Below are 14,077 nucleotides of genomic sequence, written 5' to 3'. Positions count from 1 at the left end.
CGACTTGAACCAAACAGCTGTTAGAAAAGCACGTAGATAGAGATGGATCGCTTCGGAGAGCTCGCTATAGATGTTCGTTCGCTTCTAGAGTCTGCTGTCAAGGTCTACTCCATTTCAGAAGAAGAACTCTTCTTCAAATGGGAAGCATGGTGCTTCAAGATGGGCACCAATCCTGAACTCAACCTCGACAACGCGACGCTCTTCAAGCAGGACATTCAACATCAGCTAGAAAACAGCAATCAGACGCGTCTCAAAGCTTCTGTTGCAGCAACGCCTGCATCGAACAAAAAGGCCAGCTTGGCGGGCTATGAAGATTTCCTTGGTGGAGACGTCACACCACAATCGAAGCGTGTCAAGCGTGAATCTTTCAAAAGGGCGAGTCTCACTACACCCGCTCGTCCTACTGGAAGTGCGCTGGCGAGTAGTCCGTTGGCTGCCAACCAAACACCGCACCAACTAGGCACACCGGTTGCCTTTCGCGACCGCGAAGATGCAGGCGTCATTATCACATCTCTCAATCCAACAAACATGGACGCACCCTTGCCGTCTACTTCCACACCAAGTTTGACGGCCAACTTCGATCCTCGAAAATACTCATTCCGTCCGATGTACCAGAAATTGTCGGAAGTGTCGGAGATTCTGGATGATCAGATTGATTCGTTTGCTGAATTGGTGCTGGAGAAGCTTGGCTTGGACGATGAGCATCTTGGAGACCCTGCACAGCAAAAACAGACCGATGTGCTCGTTGTCGGTCGGATTGTGTGTGATGCCTTGAATGGAGGTCGGCTCAACGCTGCATCAGTCATGCTTGAGACATCAAGACGGTTGGGCATCGGTTCACGCACGAAGCTCGATCTATCTGCTGTTGAGAGTTATGCTCTCTTTCCCGGCCAGCTCGTTGCTTGTCGTGGCATCAACGGCACTGGCACCTTCAAGGTCAGTGAATGGGTGACACCTGTGGCACTGCCACCTGCCGCATCAGCGCCTTCAGAATTTCGCAAAGAGACCATGAGCATTGTGATTGCTTGTGGCCCATACACGACGCAAGCCAATTTGGAGTTCGAAGCACTCCATGCGCTACGCGAGGTGATTATGGCTGATAAGCCAGATCAAGTCATCTTGCTTGGCCCATTCATTGACCGCCAGCATCCACTTATTTCAAGTGGTGACTTCGATTGTCCCGGTGGTAGCCTTGACGGTCTCTTCAAGGATCTGATTGCTCCTGTCATTCAGGACTTTCCTGGACTATTGGTTGTACCGCACATTGCGGATATCAACTCGCGCCATCCAGTCTTTCCGCAAGAAGCACTTCAACGCTCTATGACAGGCTTGCCAAAAGGTACAAAACTATTGCCCAATCCTGCCTTGTTCAGTCTGGACGAAGTCTCTTTTGGCATTGCAAGCCCGGATATCATTAAACATATGACAACCTCGGAAGTAGTCAAGAATCCCGCAGAGCGAAATGGTATAACCCGTCAAGCCGCTCACATCATTCAACAACGGCGATTCTATCCCTTGTTCCCACCTCAAATCTCACTGGACGCCGGATTTCTTGGCCTTGCAGAATTTGGCAATCGTGTGCCAGACGTACTCATCTTGCCGTCTGAACTCTCCAGCTTTGCCAAAGTTGTGGAGAATGTCATGGTCATCAATCCTGGAACCTTGTCGCGACGTGCTGGCCCAGGCTCATTTGCAAGGCTATCGATTCAGCCAAAGCAAGTCAAATCAACTCAAGAAACGGATCTGTACAGTGATGCTATGAAGCCTGAGCCGTTGGACGACCTTGTGCAGCATGAACTGTGGGCTCGCTCACGTGTGGACATCATCAAAATCTGATGGGAGCCCCTCACTCTGGAGCTGTCAGTTGTGAAGCTGTCTTTCCTGATCATGCATCAATGCACTTACAACGTGGCGAAACATACCATGCGTGGACTGACTGATTTTGATCAATACCATCTATGTTGTATCATGCGAGATGTTGAAAGCATGCATTGTCACATTTGCACGAGATCAAGCGTCCATCAAGCTATTGAGGCTCTGAGTCATTTGCTCCCGAAGGACATCAAGAAGGGCTTTGTATCAATAGTAGTTGCAGCCTCTGCTGATGGTCATATGCGAAAAGCTAGCCGCAGACAAGCATCATCACTGCTTGTGCGGATGCTCATAGATGCAACCTTCATGCCTTTTGTGGCAATCTCAAAAGCGACGCAGGGCACAACGTGCTAGATTTCCAGTGTTGTATCAGTAAATCCCGCTTTCCCCTGAAAACCAAAAAAGTCACATGCAGGTCCACGCGCGAAGCAAAATATCACCCGCACATAAAAGAACGGACGCATCCACAAATTCAACGACCACCAAAGTTGTCGATATTATTTCACGGCCGGATCAACCTTTTTCGCCTGCTTGCTCTGCGGCGTTACGAAGTCTTATGGATTATGTCCCTGAACTCAATGGACCACTCCCAGTCCAGATACAGGGCTTGTGTGGACCGCACGACTTGCGAGGCGCTGAACACATCATGGCTGTGGCGAGCTCGTGGTTCGCGCTTCTAGTGGTTCATTACGTGTGGAATTTCTTTTTCGAGTCCGCCGAACAAGGAAACCGTCGTCTTTGCACAATGCCAACGTATCATCTCTATAAGCCACAGCACCAACGAGCAAACGAAACTTGCCAACAACTCTGCACATTGTCGATCCAGCAGCATCGAGATGCTCTCTTCACATCAGAACCAGACGAGTGTCTCATCCTCAACATCAACAAAGGAAACGTCAGCGGACAAAACCACCATGATACGTTTGATTGGCTTTATTGGGGCCCAATAGCATATACAGAGACCGTCAACTTGTCTGCCGACCTCCAGCTGACAACTTGTATGTGTCATGTACAGCTTACGGCACAACGACAGATATTGTCCAAGGAATCAATGCCTGAGCCTGCATCTTCCAGTTTTTACTCGGAATTCCCTTTTGACTGCAGCTTTCAGGGAGTATCCAAGCGTCTGCTATTCGAGGGATGGCAAGACCTGACGCCAATTGCGATTACAGATGATTCTAAGCCTCAACTTGAGGACTGCAAGACCAAGACTCCGACTTCGCAATTCACAGCTTCTGAGGACATGTGGGTCGTCTTGTATTCTCTCACTGGCTCAGAACAGCCAAAGTCGTGATCGCCACTGGAGCTCACCACTCTAGAAAGACAGTCGAAAGCGCCTAAGGCCATGCTGCCCAAACTTGATTCTCGACCTGGTGAAAGAGAGCTCCTTGCTTGTAGAATGTATCCAAAGCAAATTACCCCTGAAGGCCTGATATGTGATGGGGAGATGTGCTTTCAAAGCTATCTATCCCCCTCATCCGTCACTGCGCCCCATGCGTTGATGCAACTTTTGACCACGCGGCGAAACATGCCATGCGTAGATTACGAGTTGTTGACTTTGCTGAAACATGCGAGATGTTCAAAGCATGCATTGTCATGTCTGCGCGACTTCAAGTGTGCAATGATCTATGGAGGTACTGGGTCGACTGGTCGCAAAGGACATCGAGAAGGCTTTGTATCGATATTCGTCGCAAACGAATGCTACTTTATGCCTCGTGTGGCAATTCCAGAAGCAAAGCAGGGCCCGCATATCTGCAGTGCTGTATCAGCACATCCCGCTTACCCCTCAAAATTTTAAAATTGTCGTTTGCATGTGCCTACGCGCGAAGGAAAATGTCACCCCCCTAGGCCTGTAGAAGCATGGACGCATTCACAAAACCCGACAACTGTAGTTGCCAAGACTATCCAACATTCAGACCACCTTCTCTTGCCTGATTGCTCTGCGGCGCTTCTAGGTCATGAATAATGGCTTTGTTAGGCTTCGAGGACAAGTACAGCGCATGCGCGGTCCGCAGAATTTTCGAGGCACTGAACACTACTGGGCTGTGGCGATCGCGTCTGGCATGATCTCCTTCTTGTGGCTTATCATTATCAGACCTATCAGCCACCACGGCGAACCTCCAGACCGTCTTTGCACAATACCAACGTATCATCTCCATAAGGTAGAGGAGAACCTGGGAGCAAACAAAACTTGCCAACAAGTCTGCACATTGTCGATCCAACAGCATCGAGACGCTCTCTTGACTGCAGGACCAGACACGTGTCAAGTCCTCATCGCAGAAGATGTCAGCGGACAAAATAGTCATGGTATGTTTGACTGGCTTTACTGGGATCCAGTAGTAGAAACAAATACCGTTGCGTCGTCTGCCGACCTTCAACTGACAACTTGCATGTGTCGCGTACAGCTTACGGCACAACGGCAAATCTTGTCAAAAGAATCAATGCCTGAGCCTGCATACTCCATTTTCTACTCGAAAATCTCTTTAGACTGCAGCTTCCTGGGAGTATCCAAGCGTCTACAGTTCAATGGATGGCAAGCTCTGACACCACGTGAGTTCAAGAAGGCTCCTAAGCCTCGACGTGAGTACTGTCAGACCAAGATTTTGATATCGAATTTGACATCCTCTAAGGATATATGGACCGTCTTATATCATGTAGAGCCTCCACAATGGTCGAAGTCGCCATTACCACGTACTTAGCTCATTATTTACGAATAGCGGTCCAAGCGTGCGAAAGACAATACTTTCTATAATCACTTCTCAATTTGGTGGAACGGAATTTTTTGCCCTTGAATTGTAGCCATAATAGGTTGCCCCTGAGTGATGAAGAGATGTGCTTTTGTTTAGGAACATGTTGAAAAAAGACACCATTCACAGTCAGGGAATAAGTCTGCAGCTAGAACGTGCGAAATCCTTCAAGCCCTTCTCCAATTGTGGCCATTGATGTCTGACGAGCGAGAGACGATCCAATCGCAGCATCAAACCAATACTTTCTGCGCGACTAGCCTACTGAATTTCGGCCCTCACGAGCGCAACCCGAAATCGTTGGAATTGATCTGGACGATGTCCCACTTCAAGAGCAGGTATACTATCCAGGGTTACCGTCCCAATTTGGCCCTCTTGCCGGTGCAGTCTCTCTATTTTGGGTCATGTTCGTCTTCAAAGGCTTTGCACCACCCTGTATCACGCCGACGTTTTATCTGTACACACGAGAAATCTTGAAAGAAGGAACAGGTGCAGTCTGTCAAGGTTTCTGCACTCTATCTGTTCAACAGCACCGAGATACTCTTTTCATTGCGGGTCCCGATACATTTCAGCCTTTCAGCAAAGATGAGGAAAACAATCGCTTCATGATATTTGATTGGCTCTACTCGAATCTCGTTGCAGATGCAAGAAAGGTAACAGCTTCTTTTGACCATGGAATTGTTTTCAACATTTGTGTGTGTACTGTTGAGCTGACTGCTCACCGACTAGTCTTATCGAAAGAGGCAATGCCCACCACATCGCTCACAGTACTAAGGGCGATGAGGTTGAATGGTAGCTTCGGAAGAGTAGACCAGCGTCTCCAGCTCAGGCAGTGGCATGTTCTAGTACCAAATTCCACATCTTCCAAATCAGCCAAATACAAGCTCAAGCCTCATTATTGCGATTCCAGCGTACCTTCTTCAAAGATAGCAGCCTCTGCAGAATATTGGACTGTCTTGTATAAAGTCAAGCGATGAAGAGACTCAAAGCTACCAGATAGCTCAGAATGATTTCCTCTCAATAGAACGTATCATTATCTGTTCCATGTTGTGAACCCAAAGGGAGTCGAAAGAAGATGCCCAAAGAGTGGTTTCCTGCACAGAAGATCTCAATTCCATCTGAATTTGATCGCGCCTTTCAACGACCGCGACGACCAGAGACCAAGACCAAGGCGAAGGTAAAACTCCAACGCGACAGGGCCCAGACGAGCTCCATGTCCCTGACTAGCACGCAGCGCTCGCTCATAGCGCAGTTCAAAGATCTGTATACTTGGCTCTATTGCAGATCATTCAGCAGACTAACACGGCAGGACCAACTGTAATGACGCCACTGCTCAAAAGTACCTCAAGGCTACGCGTTACAATGTCGAGTCAGCGCTAGATACGTACTTGCGCAAACACACAGGAATCAATCAACCATCCAAGACTGAAACAAAGCAACTCAATGATATCTTCAACACGTACATGGACATGGAAGGCGATGCGTCACCGTCCGGTTCACCGCGCAAACCCTCAAGAGCAGCAGCTGTAAAGACTCCCAAGGATGACGACATCATGCAGATTGACGGGACGATGCAGTATTTGACTGATCTTGGGCTTGACTTGGAAAAGGCGCCCGTCCTTGCGATCTGCATGGTGCTGGGTGCACCGACACAAGGGCAATTTAAACGGAAACCATGGCTAGATGGCTGGCGGCATCTAGGCGTGACGAAGCTTCAAGGAATGCAAGAGTATACTGCTTCATTGGAACAAAAGCTGATGTATGGCGATGCACAGTACGATGAAGCACTCTTCAAGCGCACTTACCTCTTTACTTATGGGTTTGCACTGACACCACCGTCGCGCACGCTTGACCTAGAGACAGCCCTTGCCTTTTGGGATGTGCTATTCACAGGCACCGGTCAAACATGGGCGCTCTACGCACCCTGGCGTTCCTTTTGCGAGTCCAAAACGCGTGGCGTGTCTCGTGATGTGTGGAATATGATTTACGACTTTAGTCGGTCAGTCAAGGCGGATTTGAGCGATTATGATGAGATGGAGGCGTGGCCTGTCTTGATTGATGAGTTTGTAGCACACTGCAAGGGACAGAAGCAATAGCCGCAAGACGAAAGGTTTTCAAGAATGCATGCCAATACGCTACAATACCGCTACGCTTCAATTGAGGTGTCCACCGAATGCGTCGATATTGGACAGTGATCCTGCTGATCGAAGCGCACGACGTGTGATGCTCGATGGCGTCTTTGTGTGTCGTGTTGCTCGTTTCGGGGTGAACAAGCCGTCCGTCGCGGACGAGGGCGTCTCCACGTCCTTCCTCTTCTTCTTTGCCGTCTCATTCGACTCCGACGTACTCTGCTGCTGTCCCTCCTCTCCATCTTGCGGCGTCAACGTCTCCTCCATCATCAATGGCTCAGATGTGAAATTCCCCATCGACGGCGGACTTGACATGAAACTCGCCAAATTGAACATCCCAGCTTGCATCCCAGCTGCATGCGTGGGTGACCCTTCCGTTACGCTCAGCAATAAGCCATTGCGAGAAGGTGATCCGAACATGGCTTGAAAATCAATCATCCCCTGTGCACCTGGACTCGCTGCAACCAATGCAGCAGCCGCTGCAGCAGCAGCTGCGGTAGTGGCTGGTGTACCTGTTCCTGACGCATCATGCATGGCTAGTTCCTCTAGAAATTTGTCAAATTTTTGTCGAGAAGGTGAGTCTTCTGTGAATGTTGTAAACATGCTTCGCCAGGGAGATGCGGATCCACAGGATAAAAGTTGCGATGCACTGGAACCCAGACGACGCGGGGTACGGAGTAATGCAGCCAAGTCGCGAGCATTGTCATTCGAGAGCTGTGCAGGCGATGGACTTGGCTGTTGCTGCTGTCTTGGCGTATTAATGGGTAGTTCGGCCAGTGCTTGAGTGGGTGTATGCGAGCGTGGTGGAAGTCGGGCAGGCGACGATTGGATTGCTCTGTAACGTGTATTGTAGCCATCTGTCTCGACCCTCATTGGCGATGTTCGCGTGAAATGCACAGGCTCAGTGTGATCGCCCACATCACCAGCGCTCGAAACACCTGTCTGCCTCTCTCGTAATCGTTGTTGCTCCTCTTGCTTCTTCAACCTTGCAGAATGCTGTTGCCACAACTTTTCGGGTCTCATGACATGCTTGTTCTTGAAGTACACGCCGCATGGATTACACAAGGTCATTTGTTGGGCATTGACTTCAACACTGCGCCAATAACCACGCGTCTGAATCGCCCCACAATTCCCACAGAACTTGGGTGTCCGGCCCTCCCTCAATGCAGCCATCATTTCAGCATCCTGTCGTTCCGCAATCGCATCACGAATGGATTGTGTTGCTTCTGCCACCGCTGCTGCACGTGTTGCTGTCGTTGTGCCACTCGCTGCAACCTGTGCAGCAGCCATGGAGCTGACTGGGAATGGATCCACAGTTTGTTTTGAGTCTTTCAGTTCATGCTTTGCGATTTTGGGTGAACGACTTTGTAGGCGGGCACTCGCTTTGCGTTTGTGGTTGGAGTTTTGGCTGGTGGTGCTATTGGAGCGTTGTAGCTCAGGTAAAGCATAACTTGTCTCTGTACCGGTGGATTGCCCACGCACAGAAGTAGCAGTGGATGTGGACGCTGTCGTTGCTAGTGGTGGTGGAGGGGCAAACGTACGCATCTGTGGCGGGGACGACGGCGTGGGCAGAAGGGGTGATGGGAAATCGGGAATCATGGCATCGCCTTCACTTTGAGTCCTGCTCAATGCGATTCCTTGTTGTTGGCGTTGTGCAGCGACGGCTTGTTGAGCAATACGCTGAGCTTGTAGTTTTTGTGTGACGGACTGCTGGCGAGCTTGGCTGAGCTGAGCAGACATGTTTTGCATTGTCGAGCTACTGCGCGCCAATTCACGGGCTTTCTGTTCACGTACTTTGTGCAGCGTTGTGACGCCTGTTGCCTTGGCCTTGCCACCGCTACTACCACGAGAGGCAATACCAGTAGAACCAACAGATTGCATCCCTTTCGCAGAATCAATTGAATGGCTTGAGCGCGGGTGTGTAGCAAATTGTGCAGGATGGGAGAGGAGCGTCTGGGCGTGTTGCTGGATATGCGGTTGATGGACCAATGTCGCCGCTTGACGCATGAGTTCGCTCCAGTCACTGTGGTCGAATCCGCTTGGCAGCATACGCGCTACAGCATCATAAGTGGCCATATGATGCTTGAATTCTGATTGCGTTGTAGCCGGCGCTCTTTTGAGCTGTAGTTTGACTTCTATCACTTGCATACCAGCCAAGTTTGTGCGCAGCTTTCCTGTGACTTGTCCTTGCTTCTGTCCATCTGCTAGTGTCCATGACAGCAATCCCTGGCCTTCAAAGAACTCGCCCGAGTCTTCTGTCGCATCAAGCGTGTAGACAGAGTAGTCTGCTTGTTTATCATTGACAAGCTCTGGCCTGAATTGTTAGCAAGCGCATTGAGGATTGATAGGCTTACGATCGCTTGATGGCGGCGTGGAGGCACGTATGGAGGTCGAGTCGTCCGACTGTTGTGCCGTCTCCGAGGAGCGATACAGTGACAGGCCCGCTGCCCTTTGCGACACAATTGATATCGTCTAGATTATAGAAGACCTTGAGCTCGACCACCGCTTGGGCCATGGCTGTGCGCCTGTTCTAGCTGGGCTATACAAGCTGAAATGGAGGTAGCAGGCGGATGAGTCGTTGGCCTGTTGTCTCTCCTGTCAAAAGTCGCGAATCTCGAAAATCAAAATTTGGGAAAAGACGCGACGCGACGAGGCAGAAATCGTCATCCAGCTGCAGTCCTTTGCTTCAAGTCATCTACACGCTCATCATATTCATAAAAGTAGCTAAGCAAGCTAGGACTTCCAGTAGGGACGCCGGGCGGGTGGACTGCCTGTACCACCAGCAGCAGTCTGCCCATCGCCCTGTCTCCGCTCGTCCTGCTGCTTGTCCTTCTCAATCTGCATCACACTCTCCATCTTCGTCAATGCCAACTCCAGCAGTTCCTTCTTCTCCTGCAGCTCAATGTGTGCCTTGATCTTGGGATCTTCCTTTGCAAACAGCTCCACCTGCTGTCTGCTCAAGTTGTGTATCAACCGATGATCCAGCTCCCGTGGAAACTGGTAAAAGAACTCCGATAGCAGCTCAACATTGATGAACAGCACCGCCGTTTGCGTCAGCTTCTGTGCAACAGCATCCAAGAATATCTCTGGACAGACATACTTGCCCTCTGTCGTCGCACACGCTTTCGACCGCAGAAACTTGCTTCGCATCAACAAGACTGCTTCTCGATCCGTCAAGAACGATGCTTGCCGGCCCTTCTCAAGTAGTGCTTGACTGTAGCCCATACTCTCCTTTGTCTCTCTTCCCGAGGCCGCATACTCCATCACGCGCGCTAGTTGTCTCGCTCCAACGGCATTCGACAATGCCGCATAGCTGCGCCTGCACAGCTTGAGTTCCTCCTCCATCAGCTGCGCCGCACGTTGTCGACTCGCCTGCCATTCCTCACGCTCCACATCCACCTCAAACTTGTACGGCTTGATGCAATTCTCCACCTGCTCAGCAGTCCCGTGATATCGTGCATTCATGATATCCCGTGCAGCATGACAGATGATTTCCTTTGCAAATGGATGATTGCGCAAGGATCCGGCATTTGCTAGATTCTCCATCTCTGATGCAAGGCGTGATGTCACCAGAGTCGTCGATAACCGGCCAACACCCATTCTCGTCAATGCAGACTGCGTTGCATCCAATTTTCTACTCCAATGCGCATCAGCGTTTGGTTGTGTTGCCCAAGCAATCATCTTTGGATCTGACCAATACCGCTCTGCTACCAGCTCCAAGACACGCTGATCTAGTTCTGCCTTCAACATACTGCGCACTTGCAATTTACCAAACGTCGCTGAAAAGGCCTTGAAATCATGCTTGAATGCATCAATCGTTTCTGCGACATACGTCTCTGCCGTCAAGCTGCGATCATTGTACTGTACTTTGAACTGGTAGGCAGCTTCTTCGAGTTCCTGACGAATAGCATCAGAGGTGCGTTGTAGACTGGCCGCCATGGAACGTTCAAGGACACTCATGAGTTTGCTTCGTAGTGTGCTCGTGCCGACATCACAGTCTGCATACTCAGTTGATGCACTGAAGAATGCTCGCTCGTTGCGTGACATGACCTCCAACGCCGATTCTCGACGAAACAGGGAAGTCGACGGTTGTGGGGCTTTACAAACAACACCAATGTATCCGAGACTCAGTGGGTAATTGGCATCTTTGAGTGTTGCAACGCCACGATCGGGCGTCACGAGATCCATCTTTGTCACGACACCGAGGGTGCGAATGCCGAGTGGGTCTACCTTTCGACTTGCTCGTAGGGCAGGCGAATTCGCCAAATCAACATCCGCTGCGCAGACTGCCAAGATGAGGTTGGGTTCTTGAATATACTTGTCGCATAGCTCTGCTATCTTCCATTTCAGATCTGTTGGTTGGTCTTTTGATTGGATCTGGATGTAGCCGGGTAAATCGATCAGCGTCAAGTCTGGGACATTCGGTGAGTAGATGTTGAGCTGAATTGGATCATCCGATACGCATTCTTCATCAGACACCGCTTTATTCATGGTTGTCAGCATGGTCTGAATTTGCGAAAAGTCTGTAATCTTGGTTGGTCCCAACGCTGGAAAGCTACCATACTCTGATGCACCAGGCGTGTTGATAAGTGTCAACTCAATGGGTCGTCGTGTCACCATATTCGTTCCCTTTGGCAAAAACTCATGTCCGACCAGTGCTTCGAGCACTGAACTCTTGCCAGAACTCTGTGATCCAATCACAACGATACTCGGTAATGTCAGAGCTTCCGTCTGATCTACTTGTTTGAGCAAGTTGCGAATCTCAATCATCTTGCGCGTCAGTACCATCATCTGATCGTCACGCGGTGCTTTGCGCGGTAGTTCTTCATCACTTGATGTGTACGCCGCTGCTGTTCCGGCGGCAATGACTGCAGCTGCTTCGCTATCATGATTCGGACCATTGCCGCCACTTCCCTCACCTTGCGCTTTGTCTTTGGTTGATGCAGCCTCCTCAAATCGTAGCGCCTTGGCCATCCACGACGGCATCTCCAACGCCGGCAGCTCAAAATCCGTTGCGCCTTCAACGCGAGTCTTGACGAACTCCCAAGTCCCACCGACATATTCTGCGCCTTGCTTCAATAGATCTTTTCCGTAGCGCGTACCCTCTAATCATCAGCATCAACGTCACATCAACAACGCAAGAGTGGCGTACCTTCAACTTTATACTGAACATACACAACAGCCGCCGTGATACCCCCACCAATGAGCGCAGGCACGCGCAGTAAACCCAGCGCCATTCTCGGTACTGATGAAAAGCTCAGCGATCGTACTAAAACAAGCGACGTCGGGGTTGTGGCGCGATTGGGTGAACTACGTGATAGCATGCGTAAAGGTGCAGCAGGACGCCAAGGTAAGCGCGTATAAAGCCGATTGGGTGGACGGCGCATGAGTGCCAGACGCGCAACTTGCGCTGTAGAGCGGCTGAACATGACAAGATACTAATGCACTTTTAGAGCATGGACTGGTCCTTTGTGAGTTGGATCAATTGGAATTTTGCGCGCATAAGGCCAAATTTGACTGTATATATTTTAGCTAGTATTTTCAGGTTCACAAAGCGTTGATGGTCTAGTGGTTATGATTGGCCCTTGCCATGGGCTAGAGCGGGGTTCGATTCCCCGTCAACGCATTTTTTTTGTCGTCTGTCCTTACCTCTGCCATTCGCCTTTTAGGACCTTTTTGAAGCCCACTTACTTTCTTTTAGCAGATTAGACGAGTGAAAGAGCTCACATGATCCTTAGCCTCAGAGACTGACTAGAGAGGCAGTCGAATACCTGTCCTGTGGGTTTTGTCTTGTTGAGCGTGCGACTTATCTGCCCGTTAAGAAATTCGTGTCGTCGCATGAGCTTCTTCTCCTTCAGCTTGGTCTACACCAGTCAATGCGAACCACATGATGTGGAACTTGTCAGACTAGTCTCTTGACTTACGAGCTCTTGTCAAGCGCAAAGGAAAGAAACGAGAGCCATCGACAGTCGCCAACCAGTCAATAAGGCCCCAGGACCAGCTTAGCGACTATGAAGAAACATCTTAGGGACATCATACTGCCTACGGGCTGAGTGATGATAAACCGGGAAATTTAATTGATAGTAGATCGGAGTCTCTTTCAGCTGGCTTCTTGCAACAATTGGCGGCTGTATCGCGTTCAAATCACGCGACTCTGGTTCTATCTTTTGCGCTTTGCTCCTGCTCGATGACTACTCTGGTTACGGCCTGCTACCCACAAGGAAATTAAGCAGCAATGAAAGCGATGAAGAGAACAATACGACATTGCACGTCAGTGCTAGGCCCTAAAAAGCCTCTGTGCGCAATCATTTATACCCAAATTTCCGAGCTTTCTTCTGTACTTACTCTTCATATAGACTATCTGCAATCAATATATCATGCTTACACCTTAAAATACATGCTGGTGCTCCGACTGCTCACAGAGAAGGCTGGACCGAAAATCGCTATGTCGTCGCTTGCTTGCCATCATTCCAGTCCTTTGTTTTGCCTTGCCGTACGTTGACAGACTCATGCATCGGCGGCCGATACGGCTGAGGACGAAAGTAGTACACGGCTGCAACAGCAGTTAGCTTCGTGTCGATGTCAAGAGATGGCATATACCGCCTAGAGTTGGGACGAGCACAGTCATGAAGCCAGTGAAACCGTAACGGGCCATTGTTTATAGGATGATCCCGAGGATGTCTGCAGCTGTTTCAGCGCAAGACTGAACTACCTCCTCGACACTGGTTGCGATGACTTTTGGTCGTTTGAGTGTGGGGAGTTTTCCTAGCGCGGGGACGTCGATCGCAACCAGCAACTGTGCAGTCCGCTATCACAACACCACATGTCCAATTAGCCCTCTCAAGATGCAGTCAAGCTAGCAGCGTCAGCTCAATTGTTCAAGAGACTCACGCTCGCAATCATCTTGAATGTCTGGAAGGGTGGGAACATCGTCAGCCTCCATACGAGTCTCAATCCAGTTCCCGCCAGCTGAGGCATATGAAGACACCGACACGCTCGTCTTGAGTGTCGGCGCTCACTTCATTGATGTTCGCTTCAAAGCCGTCTCATCTGATCATACGGGCACTGAAAGAGAACTTGATTGGGCCTTCATGGGCCAAAAGACTCAGCTAGACGAGCAGACATTTGCATGGAGTCACGATTTAGACTCCAGAGGATTCGAAGGCATTGATCAAGGATATTGCACACCTCTCCCACACGGAAATGAGCTAGAGCAAGGCATGATGGTCAATCCGACAGATCCTGGCGGGCCTCCTGTACCTTATAAGGAGGTTTGGCGCTCATTACCTATTGAGCCTATGCCTGAAATTGGTTCATTCATTGCTCGCAGTA

At 50.0% G+C, this 14,077-nt stretch overlaps 6 protein-coding genes and 1 non-coding gene across 7 annotated transcripts; 5 read left to right on the top strand and 2 right to left on the bottom strand.

The window, feature by feature from the left end:
• On the top strand, positions 1-2,059 carry BCR37DRAFT_192892 (DNA polymerase alpha subunit B N-terminal-domain-containing protein). Its single transcript, XM_040866307.1, has one exon. It carries the CDS (start codon positions 43-45, stop codon positions 1,834-1,836), a length of 1,794 nt encoding a protein of 597 aa, XP_040722185.1. The 5' UTR covers positions 1-42; the 3' UTR covers positions 1,837-2,059.
• On the top strand, positions 2,059-3,498 carry BCR37DRAFT_193012 (uncharacterized protein). The gene has a single exon (XM_040866310.1). It carries the CDS (start codon positions 2,282-2,284, stop codon positions 3,164-3,166), a length of 885 nt encoding a protein of 294 aa, XP_040722184.1. The 5' UTR covers positions 2,059-2,281; the 3' UTR covers positions 3,167-3,498.
• A 2,428-nt stretch (positions 3,499-5,926) lies between these two features.
• Positions 5,927-6,712, top strand: BCR37DRAFT_352249 (Cullin binding-domain-containing protein; the record flags this gene model as incomplete). The annotated part of the gene is made up of 2 exons (XM_040868115.1): positions 5,927-6,075; positions 6,133-6,712. Coding segments are annotated over 2 exons (729 nt in total), but the record flags the coding sequence as incomplete, so codon positions are not given.
• A 2,766-nt stretch (positions 6,713-9,478) lies between these two features.
• On the bottom strand, positions 9,479-11,982 carry BCR37DRAFT_403789 (P-loop containing nucleoside triphosphate hydrolase protein; the record flags this gene model as incomplete). The annotated part of the gene is made up of 2 exons (XM_040872034.1): positions 9,479-11,850; positions 11,898-11,982. The coding sequence occupies 2 exons, from the start codon at positions 11,980-11,982 to the stop codon at positions 9,479-9,481; spliced, it is 2,457 nt and encodes an 818-aa protein (XP_040722182.1).
• Positions 11,983-12,299: 317 nt separating this feature from the next.
• Positions 12,300-12,371, top strand: BCR37DRAFT_t46. Its single transcript has one exon. It is a non-coding gene; the product is annotated as a tRNA-Gly (tRNA).
• Positions 12,372-13,044: 673 nt separating this feature from the next.
• Positions 13,045-13,490, bottom strand: BCR37DRAFT_384122 (uncharacterized protein). Its single transcript, XM_040870173.1, has 2 exons — positions 13,346-13,490; positions 13,045-13,298 (listed from the first exon to the last, which is right to left on the bottom strand). Exons 1-2 carry the CDS (start codon positions 13,398-13,400, stop codon positions 13,189-13,191), a joined length of 165 nt encoding a protein of 54 aa, XP_040722181.1. The 5' UTR covers positions 13,401-13,490; the 3' UTR covers positions 13,045-13,188.
• Positions 13,491-13,653: 163 nt separating this feature from the next.
• On the top strand, positions 13,654-14,074 carry BCR37DRAFT_389703 (uncharacterized protein; the record flags this gene model as incomplete). The annotated part of the gene is made up of 1 exon (XM_040870762.1): positions 13,654-14,074. A coding segment is annotated over one exon (421 nt), but the record flags the coding sequence as incomplete, so codon positions are not given.
• Positions 14,075-14,077: the final 3 nt, after the last annotated feature.

This window comes from Protomyces lactucae-debilis, assembly GCF_002105105.1.
Source record: "Protomyces lactucae-debilis strain 12-1054 chromosome Unknown BCR37scaffold_27, whole genome shotgun sequence".
Lineage (NCBI taxonomy): Eukaryota > Fungi > Ascomycota > Taphrinomycetes > Taphrinales > Protomycetaceae > Protomyces > Protomyces lactucae-debilis.
This window is presented reverse-complemented; position numbering and strand designations above follow the sequence as displayed.

Excerpts from the sequence above, each read along its gene's own strand:
- BCR37DRAFT_384122 (XM_040870173.1), bottom strand. The coding sequence starts at position 13,400 with ATGGCCCGTTACGGTTTCACTGGCTTCATGACTGTGCTCGTCCCAACT. Across the intron at positions 13,299-13,345 it reads GCTCGTCCCAACTCTAGGCG|CCGTGTACTACTTTCGTCCT; the intron begins GTATATGCCATC and ends CTGCTGTTGCAG.
- BCR37DRAFT_192892 (XM_040866307.1), top strand. The coding sequence starts at position 43 with ATGGATCGCTTCGGAGAGCTCGCTATAGATGTTCGTTCGCTTCTAGAG.
- BCR37DRAFT_193012 (XM_040866310.1), top strand. The coding sequence starts at position 2,282 with ATGCAGGTCCACGCGCGAAGCAAAATATCACCCGCACATAAAAGAACG.